This window comes from Berghia stephanieae, chromosome 12, assembly GCF_034508935.2.
Source record: "Berghia stephanieae isolate SIO BIC M18660-M18661 chromosome 12, UCSD_Bste_1.3, whole genome shotgun sequence".
In the NCBI taxonomy this organism is placed as follows: domain Eukaryota; kingdom Metazoa; phylum Mollusca; class Gastropoda; order Nudibranchia; family Aeolidiidae; genus Berghia; species Berghia stephanieae.
In genome coordinates this window covers 38,943,852-38,959,586 of record NC_088371.1, presented here as the reverse complement: position 1 = coordinate 38,959,586, position 15,735 = coordinate 38,943,852, and the positions used below count along the sequence as shown (strand labels likewise).

Genomic DNA, 15,735 nt, shown 5'->3' with positions numbered 1-15,735 from the left:
AGATGGCTCCGGATGACCTCAATATGACTTCCACCGCCTTCAATGTTCTCCGGACGGCTGAAGACGGCCCCTGTATTGCTCCAGAGGCTCAAGACGTCTTCAGGCAGCCTTCGGACAGGTCCAGGTGGGTCCAGGCAACCTGACGGCTCCAGACGGCCTCGAGACGGCAACCGAATGGATCCGGAAGGCTCTGGCACAGCCAATTAAAAAAAAAAAAACAAAAAAAAAAACAAACAAAAAAACAAAACAAACAAAAACAAAAACAAAAACAAAAACAAAAAAAAAAAATAAAAATATAAAATCACCGTTTGGAAAACATGGCACTGAAAACTGTTAGCGACTCGCTACAAGAATCTTTTTTTTTTTTTTTTTAGAACTATGGTAACCGATCGCATTCACTAGAAAAAGAACAACTTTACAACAGAATTGGTAAGGACATTCGAGGCATTAAGGTCTAATGACTGAGAAGTGAAAGGTCCTGCAGACATTTGGCATTATTTATTAGTAATTCGTTTACCCCATTTTTTTCACAATAACTTCTCACGTTCCACGTTTTTTTTTCTTTGTTGTTGTTGTTGTTGTTGTTGTTGTTTTGTTTTTTTAATTCTCAATCAATTCGACGAATAAAATCAACGAAGACGGCAATTGGAGGAGTCGACTGGCAAAACTGCAACCAGAATCTGAAACTTCCAAGGAACTAGGAACGCGGGGCGATTAAAATCCTGACTCGAGTAAGATCTCTAGACCAATAAATTGGTGAACATAATTATGATTAGTAACTTTTCAGTGACACATCGTTGTATGTACAGGTAGATTTTTAATACGTTTGTTTCTGTGCTTAATTGCATCGTTTATTTGTATAAATTTATGTAGGACTAGGACTGCTGCAGAGGGAGGCAGACTTCTCAGTCTCAGAAGTTAGACCCCTCCCAACCCCCTACTAGAATAGAACATTATAAACAACGAGAATCCTGGGGATGTAGGAGCTTTCGGAAGGCCTCCCCCTTGTTTTGGTCTAGTGAATGAAGTTGTAGGAGAGTGAGAGGCAGATCGAGAGTTCCTGTAACTGAAACTGTAGGTGTAGGCCTGACTTGGACGAGGCAGAGTGGAAGTGGAAGTAGGGATGACCATCATTGCTATGGTCACTGTAGCTGTACGTTTGTTTACGGCTAGAGATTCCTACTGCTTGGATCACTTCCGACGACTGCTGATCAGTTGCAAATGGGGACAAAAATGTTGTTGGATTGTTGATGATTGCTACTAGATCTGTGGCAGAACTCCAGAACAGCTCCAGCTCGACCAAATGAGTTTTGAATCGGAGCTTGGAACTATCGCTTTCAAACCATTCACATCCAATAACTAGACATCATCTAGTATTTAAGCTACCCGATGCACATATTGACCCTCAATATTGAGAGCTAGAGTATGGCAAAAAATGGCCGTCCATAGCATCGATATTCTTCTAACTATTACAGGGTAAATTATTGATTTCTAAAGTTAACTATAGCGAAAACAATTTTTATTTCCTAAAAATAAAAATGAGGAATTTATGTATTTTCAAGGAGGCAGGTCTGTCTTTTTATGTTTTACTTTTATTTTTATCAATTTATGTATAAAATATTGCCAACTTTCTGTTCCAGAGGATATTGCCAACTTTCTGTTCTATATATCTGATATTGCCAGATAAATGATACAATGACAACAGAGACACCGTCACAATCCATCCTGCGGAACGATGAAGTTTGTGCAATTTTAGGCAGATCATCGAGACCTCAATGGAAAACCCCACAGAGAAAAGCCCTGAAAACTCCACGCAGTCTTAGATTGTTTGGTATTAATCTTGTTGTTGTTGTTGATGTACTTCTTCTTCTTCTTTTTCTTCTTCTTCTTCTTTTTCTTCTTCTTCTTCTTCTTCTTCTTCTTCTTCTTCTTCTTCTTCTTCTTCTTCTTCTTCTTCTTCTTCTTCTTCTTCTTCTTCTTCTTCTTCTTCTTCTTCTTCTTCTTCTTCTTCTTCTTCTTCTTCTTCTTCTTCTTCTTTCTTCTTCTTCTTCTTCTTCTTCTTCTTCTTCTTTCTTCTTCTTCTTCTTCTTCTTCTTCTTCTTCTTCTTCTTCTTCTTCTTCTTCTTCTTCTTCTTCTTTTCTTCTTCTTCTTCTTCTTCTTCTTCTTCTTCTCTCTCCTTCTTCTTCTTCTTCTTCTTCTTCTTCTTCTTCTTCTTCTTCTTCTTCTTCTTCTTCTTCTTCTTCTTCTTCTTCTTCTTCTTCTTCTTCTTCTTCTTTTCCTCCTCTTTCAGTAATGATGATTATAATAATGATGATGATAACAACAACAACAATAATGATAATAGTACAAATATAATATGATAAAAATTACGATTACGTTGATCATAATAATGATAATAATAATAATAATAATAATAATAATAATAATAATAATAATAATAATAATAATAATAATAAGAAGATGAAAAATGATGATGATGATGATGATGATGATGATAATAATAATAATGATGATGATTAATGATAATAATGCTACTATTATCACTGTTTATTAAAACTTTTGATTTGGTTTTCAATATTTATACCAAAATTGTCCACATGAATTTTAAATCCTTATATTTTTATTTCATTCCCCATATTTAATCATTGTCGAACTACTGGCAGCAAGTGCTGGACCCAAAACCCCTCATGAGAGAAATCCATCTTACAGCTATGAAGGTAAGACTGTCATCTGCATTTTTTGCGGCTGCAAATTTGGGCAAATTTCCCAAAATTGGCAAATCGTGGCAAATTTTGGGAAAATTGGCAAATCGCGTGGCAAATTTTGGGAAAAAAAAAAAGAAGCGAAAACAAAATAACGAAAAAAAAGTGCGAAACTTGAGAAATGTTGCAGCTTTGCCTGGGCCCAAACCAAGGGAAGCTACTCTCTAAGGATAATGATCCTTTAAAATCTTTGTAACAACGGTGTAAATAAATAAATGTAGCCTCCTTAAATGTAATAAATTGTCTTATATATTTTTTTTTTTTTCTGTATCGCGTGTTAATTTTTACTGAAACGCTTAGTTCTCCTCTGCAAATTTTGGTCTTTTTGGCAAATTTCTTGGCAAATTTTTTTTTTTTTTGGCAACTTTTGGCAAATTTTAGGTCCCAATTTGGCAAAAAATGCAGATGACAGGTAAGATAAGTATTTAGTTATGATGCTGACAGCAGCTTCTAATTGTCTCCCACCACAATTTTAACAGGCTGCAAATTTGTTATCACATTCATGTATAGTCATGAACCTTTTCGATAGCCTCGTCACAGTGGAATGTTCAACCAGATACGATGCGTTTTGGGTTCTTTGCTACAAGGTGCACATGTGGGATAGGTGGAAAGTCCCCACTGATGTAGGATGGCTGCTGTTAGACATGTTTGCAATCTTAGTCTAGCCACAGACCCTTGTTACCAACACAAGTGCCTGCTCCACTCACTTTTCTGAATTAAAAATTCACCCCATATACTACCAGAGCATACTCAATGTCTCAATTGTTTCTATGTTATATGTTTGTGTTGAGAATATTGGCTATTAAGCTTAACTGCTGGCCTACTAACTTTGTTGTGGTTGTGTGTGTTGTACCTGCTACCTCCAGTAGTCGGTGTGAGAGGGATCTAGTAATGAATGACCTGAGTTTGATATGAATTTTTCATGGGTTCGTGGATAGCTCATACGGTAGAGTCACGCTCTCACCGGCCAGGCGGAGATGAAATATCCATAAGGTCGCGGGTTCAAACCCCATCAACTGCCGAAAATTTTTTTATTCTCTATTGTCTTCTGGCACTTTTCTATTCACTTCATCTCTTGTAGTCTGTAGCCACCCAGTGCCTCCTCTCACTGGTACAGAAGCCTGGCAACATCTCTTCAGTTTTGAGAACCCTGTATTTCTGCCATGAAAAAAAAAAGAGAGAGGGAGAACATGAGAAGGAAAGTATTGGACTTATAATTAGTGGGGAAGATGAAAAAGGGATGCCCAAGGACTAGATGGTTGGATAAGGTAAAGGACGATATGAAAGAAAAAACTGGGCCTGGAGGAAGATGATGCTGTGAACCAGGATGTATGGAGATATGGCATTCATTATGACAACCCTGCAAAATGCGGGATTATAATAATAATAATAATAATAATAATAATAATAATAATAATAATAATAATAATAATAATAATAATAATAATAATCATACACTTTATACAGCGCTCATTCTCGTGTAAAACACAAGCCCTGGGCACTTTACAATATAAATATATAAGTACAAAATCTGCCAAATCTTGGTTTGGCTCTTACCAGGGGATTGTCCATTATACGTTTGAGAAGGGGTTACCCTCATTACCCTCTCTATGTTCATAAGCCAGCATCAGGTAATAATTTGTGATGTAAAAATAGTCAAATGGATAGAATAAATTATTCTTGCACCTTCTTCTTCTCCCTGTTAATATTTGAAGCAGTCTCATCTGTTTTAATCTCTTATTTGGTTCTTGTGAGTAAAGGTAAGTTCCATTTAGATTTAACACAAAAGTTGTTTTTTTTACTGTCATTGAAATAACCCAGGTAATCTCAGACCCCCGCCCCCTGACATAATTTCACCCCTAATGAAATATTGTTGTTGTACATGTGGCAATGTGGTCTAGTGGTAGGATACTCGCCTTCGGATTGGAAGGTCCAAGGTTTGAGCCCCCTCTGAGCAGTGCATAGTTGAGTCCTTGGAAAAGGCTCTTTACCCACATTCGCTCACCTTACTCAGGTGTAAAATGAGTACCTGGCCATTGACATTGTTGTCTCTGTCCGAAGAAAAATGTAATATCGCCTCACAGGCATCATGTCTAGTCTTACATGTTAAGTGTTGCTGCTGGTTAGGGACCCCTTGCAAAGTGCTTTGAGCACGTTTAGTGGATGTTGCGCGATATAAGTGCTCAAGTTCTGTTTTTTTTAAGGTATAATAATAATAATACATGACATTTATAACGCGCATTTTCATCACTGGGTGATGCTCAATGCGCGAAACAATAATACAGCGACATTATTATACAAATGAAACATACAAACTACATCAACATAATATTATCATTATACAACAATGTAATAACTAAACATAAAGTCATTAATACAAGATATGTTATAATACATCCACATGCTATGTCAAATACGGAAATAATATAAAATAATGATATAATAAATAAACTAAATTAACATTCATATTGGGGTCAAATTACAAAGATGCATTAATCAAGATGTGTTTTAACAAAGAGATGGTGTTTTAACTTTGATTTAAATATTGATAAGGACTGCGCTTCTCTTATTCTTTTAGGAAGAGAGTTCCAGATGGAAGGTCCGACGTGACTGAACGATCTGCCGCCGTAAAATTTATATTTATATTTATTTGTAACAATTAATTTTGTAGAATCTAGTGCAGAACGTAGACTCCTCGTTGGCTTATAAGTTTCTAAAAATTCAGTAATATACAATGGTGCTTGATCATTAAGGCACTTATAGCACAATACTGCTAGTTTGAATTCGATTCTCACTTTAACTGGTAACCAATGCAGCTCATACAAAAGTGGCAACGAGTAGGATGTTATCTTCTTTCTTAAAATCAATTTAGCAGCCGCATTCTGGATACTTTGAAGGCGTGATATTTTATCGTTGCTTACATTCGAGATTAACGAATTACAGTAATCTATTTTAGATAGTATGAAAGATGTTATTAGTTTGCATGTTACTTCTCTTGTTAGGAAAGGTCTAATTGAAGCAATTCTTTTTAATCCTATTGTCAAACTTCTACATAGAGAATCAAACTGTGCCTGCATAGTCATATGTTGATCTAGCATTACCCCGAGGTTTTTCACACACGTTGAGAGGTTAATTGTGCACCCATTTATATTTAGAGTAAACTTCAGAAAATCATCTTTCAAAACACTTTTTCTACCACACACCATCACCTCTGTCTTTTCATTATTCAGCTTTAACTTGTTAATTTCCATCCAGCATTTAACATCTCTAATACAGTCTTCAACACGGGTAATCAATGATGGGATATTACTAGGGATATCGCTTACATAGATCTGAGTGTCATCAGCATAGAAATGATACATTAATTTATTTTTAACAAAAATATCCGAAAGAGGTTGAGTATAAAGAGTAAAAATAACAGGACCAAGGACAGACCCCTGCGGAACGCCGTAATTTAGAGGAAATGTTTCTGATACTGCGCCATCGATCAGAACTGACTGAGATCTTGATGTTAGGTATGATTTAAACCAACTAAGCGCAGTGTCTCTTATTCCAAAAGTAATTTCTAATCGTTTAATAAGTATCTCGTGATCAATGGTGTCAAATGCAGCCGAAAGGTCCAACATAGTCAATAAACAGACATGATTTTTGTCAATACTATTAAGAATATCAGTGCATACTTTTAAAAGGGCAGTTTCAGTGCTATGATGTGATTTATAGGCAGATTGGAAATTTTCACTTAAATTATTTAGATGGATATGATACAAAAGTCTTTTTAACACAATGCGTTCAAGCACTTTGGATAGATATGGAAGGTTGGAGACAGGTCTGTAATTTTTCAGTTCGTTTACATTTAGATCGGACTTCTTTAATAGTGGTTTAACAATGGCACGTTTAAACGAGTCGGGGACACTACCTGAGACCAACGAATTATTTATAAGTTCAGTTATTGTTGGTAACAGTTCTTCAATACAAGCCTTAAGAATACTAGTTGGGATGGGGTCTACTAAGTCACAATATTTATACGATTGAATACTTTGAGTAGCAAATATCCATTTATAAACATCTGTTGATGTAGAACATTCATTGCAAGTGGAATTTGTCCTGCCTGGTTGTGAACCTATTATTACTCCCATGAGTAAAATGGCCGATATTTGTTTACATTGAATTGTATGGTTATATTATGTGTGCTTTTTACATTGTATTTTATGTTTGAAAATGCTTTTCTCAACAGGTTTACTTCACAAAACATGGAGAGTTCATTCCTTGTCACCGTTGTTCCAATTCAACACATCCTCTGTGTCTTTGAAGCAATATGGCCGCTCACTGGACTTAGCCTTTTCAAAGGTGATTCATCATTGCAAATTTCATAGAATTCATCATTCAATTGGATTCAGTAGTCTGATGTCACGCCGGCCGGCAACGACGGCCATCTTTGTTCTAAACAAAGAAAATCATTACTTTTTATTCTTCAAGCTGGCTAGAACTTTTCATAGGTCTTGTGATCAGAATGTGTAAAAGTCAAAACATGATCAAATTTATGTTTTTTTTTTCCCTCTGGATACACTTTCATGCTCGCCGGAGAAATATTTCATACAGGCGTCGGCCATTGTTCCGATAGTTTAGAGCCAGTGTTACTAAGTTACCATGCGTCATTAGGAAGGAAGTGACGTTACGACTATTGAATCCTATTACTATGCTTTAACCCCCCCCCCCCCCCCCCCCCCCCCCCGCTGTGGTTTCTGGGGTCCCTCATAATCTAGGTATTACAATATAAATCACACCAGGGCTTGCACTCTGCCATACTCGCAGATGAAATGAAAAAAAGAAAAAAGAAAAGAAAAAGTCGTTGTTGAAGATGATGATGATATTTAATGGATGATAGACGATTTGAGAATACGATGCAGTAGGATGAAATTTCCAGGACAACATGTACAGTAGAAAAGCATGTAGAGCAGAAGTATACATCAGTTTGTACAGCAGGTCGACTGCAAAATATAATATTAAAAAATTTTTATATTTTAGTCACATTAAATTTTATAAACATAATATTATAATATGTGAAATTGTAATTAATATGATAACAAAGATGGAGTGTCTCCACATCTGTCAATTAAATCATAATCAAATGGAACTATATTTGTAAAAAAATAAACTTACTTACTTATCCGAACCAGCGACCACCTGAGCTCTTGCCCTTCGGTCTTGTGCCATGACGTAGAAGTTAGACGTCTTTTGAAGTTGTTCCAAAAACAAAAGTGTTACGTTAAAACATGAAAACTACTCATTATGATATTGAAGTAAACACATTCATTAAGGTGATAAACTAATGATGCCTTGAAATATAAAGGAAACATGAAATAATAAAGTATTGAATACATTGAATTACACATATCTCTGCGAATAATATTTTAAATTTTTAAAATAAATTACATTTCAGGGAACATTCATGACTGACAAGGAAAGTACACAAAGTCATTTTGAGATTTATCACGGACTTAGCTTTCATGAAGGTAATTTATAAAATGCTGGAAGCTCTACGAGTTCCATATTATGTTCATCAATCACCAGGGACCGCCCTGTTGTTAGTGGGGCAATGTTTTGAGTCAACAACGTCAGGGTCACCTAGTCCTATCCTATGGATGGTAGGATGCGAGTATGATAAACAAAACATTTTTTACACAGATGTAATTCTGTCTTTTACTTTGTTTTATCTTGTTCGGCTATGTGGTCTAGTGGTATGACACTCGTCTTTGGATCAGAAGGTTCAAAGTTTGAATCCCCTCTCTGAGAAATGCAAAGTTGAGTCTTTGAAGAAGGCTCTTTACTGACATTTTCTCACCTTACTCAAGTGTTTAATGAGTACCTGAGCATTAGCAGTGTTGCCTCTGTTGGAAAAAATTATAATGTTGCCTAATATGTCTTGTCCTAGATTTTAAATTTTACTGTTGGCTAGGCACTCCTTGTAAAGCACTTTGAGCATGTTTAGTGGATATTGTGCTATTAAAGCGATCAAGCTTTTGCCTCAGAAGAAAAAGCTGGTTATCTTTTTAGTTGTTTCTGGTAAGATAAGATTAAAATTCCAAAAAGGAAATTATGTTGCGTTTTGTACACGGCATGGCTCTTACAAAAACATCATGCATACACACACTTAGACACATGAAAGAAATATGATGAACATTTTGTTACCGATACTTGGATTTGGTGTGAATTTTTAGTCTGAGATTTTCAAGGGGTTTACACTCAAGCAAGAAGTGTGTCACTTATACTATTTCAGAAAAGGAGAGGGGACATTTTTGTTATGTGTGGCTATGTGGTCTTGTGTTATGATACTTGCTTTTGGATCGGAAGGTCTTCGGTTTGAGTCTCGGTCGGTGCAAAGTTGAGACCTTAGGAAAGGCTCTTTACTCACATTCTCTCACCATACTCGGGTGTAAAGTGAGCACATGCTGTTAATAGCGCTGTCTCTGTCCGAAAAAAAATTGTAATATCACCTAACCGGCATCATGTCCTGTCCTACATACATGAGTGCTAGTTTTCCGGTTCATGCCGGAATTCCGGTTTCGCAATATCTCAAAGTCAAATACCTCCGGTTTCAGTGTTTTGAGTAAAATAATCTAATAGCACTGTGAGTATTTCACTATGTATTAGAAGTTGGTTTTAAAATCAAATTAATTTCCTTATTGTGTCAATATGTTTGCTGTGTAATCATTTAATAATGGTATAAAAACGCTGATGAAATAAGAGTAAAGTTTAGGCCGCATTTTCACTAGGAATATTTTCAGGTTTGGCAAAGTATCGAGATTTTAGTTTCAGGTTTCAGCACTTCTTCCTGCTGGCATCCATGCCTATATATTAAGTGTTGCTGTTGGCCAGGGACCTCTTATAAAGTGCTTTGAGCATGTTTAGTGGATATCGCGCTATATATAAGCTCAATTTTTTATATATATATATTTTTTTACTTAGATGGCTGTTGAGGGGTATATGTTGTGTTTTAGTTTTAGTTGATGTTTCAAGATCCTATTACTTGTGGTTGTGGACAAGACTTGCCAAATAATTCTCTGTCCTCAGTCAGGGTTTTAAGTGATGTATTAGTATTTTATATTGCTTGTTATTGACTGAAGAAAGGTTTTGACCTGAAACGTTCTGCCTTTTGTATTTTGTTCTAATTCGAAACTATTATTTTCATTTTTGTTCATTCCTTTTTTTCAGTCCACAGCTTCCTGTCGCTTAGTTTTCATTTTGACTTAGTGTAAAGATGATGTTTTACTGGTGTCTTCTGGGTCTTTACCAGAGGCTAGTAGTACAAGGCTGTGGCTTTTATTATACGAAATGGAAATTGATTTCATATGGCCTGCTGGGGAATACATGAAGCATTGTGTGGCACGCTGAGAATGATGTCATTAATGGAATGTTGTGTTTTATAAATTTGCATCTTTATATTTAAAAAAAAAAAAAATTATGCCTTTCTGCCACAACATCATAAGACATCGTCGCCTGGGCATTCCACAAAGGAATATTATAGATAATTCATCAAGCAAGATGTCTGGTGTCAACAGGAATCACCTATGTTGTCCAATTGACAGGGCTGAGAATCTTCCGCCTAAAGGCGGATTTCCGCCTAAATGGTAGTTTATCTCCGCCCATCCCATCACATTTCCTCCTTTTTCAAATTTGCCGTGTCAAACATTTTCCTCAAAACCACAAAATCACCATTATGTCATATGTCATATTTTGACACCTGTGCTCAGTCTCGTGAAATTTAGTGACGGTCCCGTTTTTATGACGTTGGGCCAGACAGTATGGCACCAGATGTCACAAGTAGTGTTCTTTGATTAGTTTGTTGATGGTTGAAGGGGAAGGGGAGGGACAAATGGGTCTGGATTTTTTTTTTCCCTGTTGTAGGTACCTATTACCTTTTAAATCTCTCTCTCTCTCTCTCTCTCTCTCTCTCTCTCTCTCTCTCTCTCTCTCTCTCTCTCTCTCTCTCTCTCTCTCTCTCTCTCTCTCTCTCTCTCTCTCTCTCTCTCTCTCTCTCTTTCTTTCTTTCTTTCTTTCTTTCGCAACCACATTAAATCATCTGGTAGAAATTATATATTAGAACAAAGCAATGGTGGTTGGCTTAGTTTAATCTTTTTTGTTTTTTTCCTTTTGACTATGGCTTTAAATTTGAGAGATTCTTGGGTTGTATTTATAAGCTGACTAACTACTAGGTTTCTTTGCTTGTGTTTGATCGATAGACCGAGAAATGTTCCTCCTTTTGACAATTGCTATTATCATCACTGAATAAAAAAACACTCACCAAAACCACTACATCAACATCTCTACCACCACTACTATTACAATCACCACCACATCATCATCCCTACCACCACTACTACTACAAATAGCAACACATCATCCCTACCACCACTACTACTACAACTACCACCGCATCATCAACCCTACTACCACTACTACAACCACCATCATATCATCATCCCCACCACCACTACTACTTCAACCACCACTACATCATCACCTCACACTACACCTACCACCATCATACCTACTACCACTCACACCACACACATCATCAACCCTACACCACTACTACAACCACCACTATCATCATCCCTACTACCACTACTACAACACACCCTCATCCCTACCACCACACACTCACCTACCACACACACCACCTCATCATCATCCCTACCACTACCACTACTACAACCGTCATCCTACCACCACCACTACTACAACCACCACATCATCATCCCTACCACTACTACTACTACAACCGTCATCCCTACCACCACCACTACTACAACCACCACAACATCATCCCTACCACTACTACTACTACAACCGTCATCCCTACCACCACCACTACTACAACCACCACAACATCATCCCTACCACCACTACTACTACAACCGTCATCCCTACCACAACCACTACTACAACCACCACATCATCATCCCTACCACCACTACTACTACAACCATCATCCTACAACCACCACTACTACAACCACCACAACATCATCCCTACCACTACTACTACTACAACCATCATCCCTACCACCACCACTACTACAACCACCACAACATCATCCCTACCACTACTACTACTACAACCGTCATCCCTACCACCACCACTACTACAACCACCACAACATCATCCCTACCACTACTACTACTACAACCGTCATCCCTACCACCACCACTACTACAACCACCACAACATCATCCCTACCACTACTACTACTACAACCGTCATCCCTACCACCACCACTACTACAACCACCACAACATCATCCCTACCACTACTACTACTACAACCGTCATCCCTACCACCACCACTACTACAACCACCACCTCATCATCATCCCTACCACTACTACTACTACAACCATCATCCCTACCACCACTACTACTACAACCACCACAACATCATCCCTACCACCACTACTACTACAACTACCACCACATCATCATTCCTACCACAGCTACTACAATCACTACCACATCATCCCTACCACTGCTATTACTACAACCACCACCACATCATCATCCCTACTACAGCTACTACAATCACTACCACATCATCCCTACCACTGCTATTACTACAACCACCACCACATCATCATCCATACTACAACCACCAAATGTTGTAATTACACTTTCAACTTTTGAAATTCCACCGAGTCGTGTTAGAAATTGCTGTGAGACAAATTTTGGATCGCATCTCAGTAAATTTTAGTGAAATTCAAATTTATAGGTTATGGTCGCATGGATGGGTCATGAACTTCACGATGAAAAATTTCCTCCTTTTTTGTGACCAGTCATTCTCACCCCTGAATTGAGCAAATTGGGGGTTAATAAACTTGCCCAAGTAAAAAATTGAAATTGCCTGTAGTGGGCTCGAACCCGGGACCTTCTGGGTCACAGTGCAATGCCTTAACCACTCAGCCACTTCGTCCTTTGTATTTACTTTATTTTAATTTCTACTCTTTAGATGATCCCGATGCCATCAGAATACAAGTGACAGAGAAACAAAGTAGGTACACGGGTCGCTGTCTGGCAGTTTTGAAAATATTATTGGATTTTCTGTAATACCCTTTTCCAGCTAAAACTGGAACACCAGCTTTTTAATAATCTTTCTCCATACCTTGGTCGGTATTGGTGAGTTGATATTTTAGATATTATGAAAATAGGCATTCCCCAACCTTATTGGTTGTTTAAAGGCAACATGTAAGGGGAAGCTAGATGGATATTGTGGTTTAAATATGATACCCTTCTGATGAAAAGAAGCTTTGCACAAAATAATTTCATATATGGTCTTTACGAGAAAAAATTCAGGCTTTTTTTTAAAATCAAAGGACATCCCTGGATTTTCTTTATGATAATAACAAATAAATAAATAAATTCCCTTTATTCATCCCGATATCAAACAGGATGAATGAAACACTACAGATGAATGAGATGATGTGGTAGTGGCGTTGTTAAGATGAATGAATTCATCTTATGAATAGGTTACACAGACCTGCCGTTCATACCGATTAATCGGTATCATACCGATTTGCAAGACCTTTTTTTCGTATTTACCGATTTCCCGATTTACTTGCCGATCGTACCGATTTCCCGATCGGCATGCCGATCGTACCGATTTCACCAAGTGACAAAGGGTCCGCAGCCCTCCACCCCTCTCTTTTACGTTTACTTTGTGCTTTACGTTGCTCGTTAACATTTTCAAGTCTCGTGAACTTTGACCCGTCCCGCGATACCTCGATAAATCACATGACGTAGCGAGCCTCTTTGTGATGCCCTCACACAGAAAGAAAACACACACGGCGCGTTATTTAGTTTTCATTTCCTTTGTGAAGCGACAGCGAGCTGTACTGGTAAACCACCGCGGTCCCTGGCTTCTGACTCGTTACCAAGTGCCACCATCTTTAAATAAGTTAGTACAGTAGAACATGAAAGTAACGTACTCGGAAATAGCGAGTAAAATCTAAATCCCCGTTTTTTCCCCTACTTTGAGTCAATAAAATTAGCATGAAAGTAGCGAGTATGAAAAAGAGGTTAACTCGGAAATAACGAGCATTTCCTGCCCCAGCCTAGGACTGCGAACGAAGTATAAAGCAAAACAAGAGACAATGGCAATTTAAATATTTTTAGCCTAGCCTCTTTTCTTTTCTTATTTTTCGTTACGAGTAATATTACATAGTAGCCTAGTCTGTAGTAGTACATAATAGGCGAAACAAATTTGGGTGGGGGTTGGGTGTGTGTGTATTGGGGGTGGGGGTCAATTATTCACCCAATGTGGTGCCACGCGACGCGCGAGGTAAGCACATGTCAACATGCCTCACTTCGCAGCATCGGTCAGCGAGTTGTTAACGAACGACACGATCAGCGAGAGAGGGGAGTGTGGAACCATTATTTCAATGGGTCAGTGATTGAGTGATGCGCTTGCTTACCTCATCAAACATGCCGAGTGCATACAAACACTCGCGCGCACACGCACACACACACACACACACACGCACTTCTATGTTCTTGTTTTTTTTTTCTAGTCATGATTTTACTTGAAAAAACAAACAAAAAAAACCAAAACAAAATAAAACAAAAACAAGCATTCTGCCACTTCTGTGAAGAAATTGAAATAGGGGCGACGGCTTTTACTCGAATTACACACTGAGGGGAATAACCAGCAATATTATAACCTTTCCTGGCAACTCGGAAATAGCGAGTAATCAGGAGTGGACCAGTCGAACTCGCTATTTCCGAGTTCTACTGTAGTCCGATTGCCAGATTGGCGTTGTGCGTGCCATTTTGGGTGTTGGGGAAAAATAAGGGGGGGGGGGGGAGGTTGTGACGCTTTGGTTAGTTTGAGTGACAAGTGTCAAATTGTGCAGAATTAGGTGAGTAGCCCAACCATTGGATAATTTTACGTCTCATACTGATTTTTTTCCCCAGATACTGATTTTTTTACAATGTCATACTGATTTCCTTTTTCGTGAAGTGGCAGGTCTGGTTACATATTGAATCATAAATTCATCTTAACAACACCACTAACACATCATCTCATTCATCTGTAGTGTTTCATTCATCCTGTTTTGTTGATAAAAGGGAAACCCGCAACATCCATTATATCTGTTTTCGAAGCTTACATTCAATTTCACATTGTTGATTTTTTTCTTTGAACTTCGAGCAGCAACATTTACCATACCTACCAAGTACCCCGATCACATCGGATTTACCCCGATATTTTCTTTATTTTGGGAAACTCCGATTTTTTAATTAATCAATTGAAAAAAAACAAAAAAAAAAAAATTCAAAATATTTTTTAAATTTCTTTTTTTAAATATCAGTGGAAGCCACCTGCTTGCCTGTATTATTTTATGATTTATAGAATCAGTTTTGTTTTCTCCCTGACTGAAGGAAAGGATTGTCATTTACAATTACACATAATTATTCAGACCTCACCTTGGCACATTCATACCTCGTACCAGTCATCAGCCAGTTCACCTCAGCAATTGTTGTTTGCGGGTTATTATATTTATAGATGCTTGCGCCGCTACGCCTAGGGTAAGCTTGTTTTTTTGTTTTTTTTTCTACCCCCTTAACATTGCTTACCCCTATTTTTTTCCCTAGACTCCTATTTTTTTTTACCATGGGTTGGCAGGTATGCATTTACATATATAATATACTGGGTATCGAGCCTCAAACCTGATTACCATGAATTGTGGTTTGTCAAAATACTAACGAAAGAGTGAAAATGGAAAGGCTTCGTATGGGAACAAAACAGACAATGGACGTTTCGGGCACAAACCCTTCGTCAGCACAACAAACAATTGTGTATTGTTGTGCTGACGAAGGGTTTGTACCCGAAACGTCCATTGTCTGTTTTGTTCCCATACGAAGCCTTTCCATTTTCACTCTTTCGTTAGTATTTTACGATCACCGGCTTCAGGCAGCCTTTACC

The 15,735-nt window shown here is 37.8% G+C and overlaps 1 protein-coding gene across 5 annotated transcripts in view; it reads left to right on the top strand.

The window, feature by feature from the left end:
• Nucleotides 1–675: 675 nt before the first annotated feature.
• LOC144957902 (centromere protein L-like) overlaps nt 676–15,735 on the top strand; it is a 29,353-nt gene continuing 14,293 nt past the window's right edge. For 3 of the 5 annotated variants that reach the window (XM_078889441.1, XM_078889442.1, XM_078889440.1), the window contains exons 1-6: nt 683–809; nt 1,684–1,831; nt 2,665–2,718; nt 6,998–7,110; nt 8,204–8,276; nt 12,766–12,807. In XM_078889441.1, the coding sequence (XP_078745567.1) occupies nt 1,696–1,831; nt 2,665–2,718; nt 6,998–7,110; nt 8,204–8,276; nt 12,766–12,807 (418 nt within the window). In that variant the 5' untranslated portion in view covers nt 683–809; nt 1,684–1,695. Of the gene's footprint in view, nt 810–1,683; nt 1,832–2,664; nt 2,719–6,997; nt 7,111–8,203; nt 8,277–12,765; nt 12,808–15,735 lie in introns of all 5 variants that reach the window. The other 2 variants (XM_078889443.1, XM_078889444.1) reach the window with 2 other exon arrangements.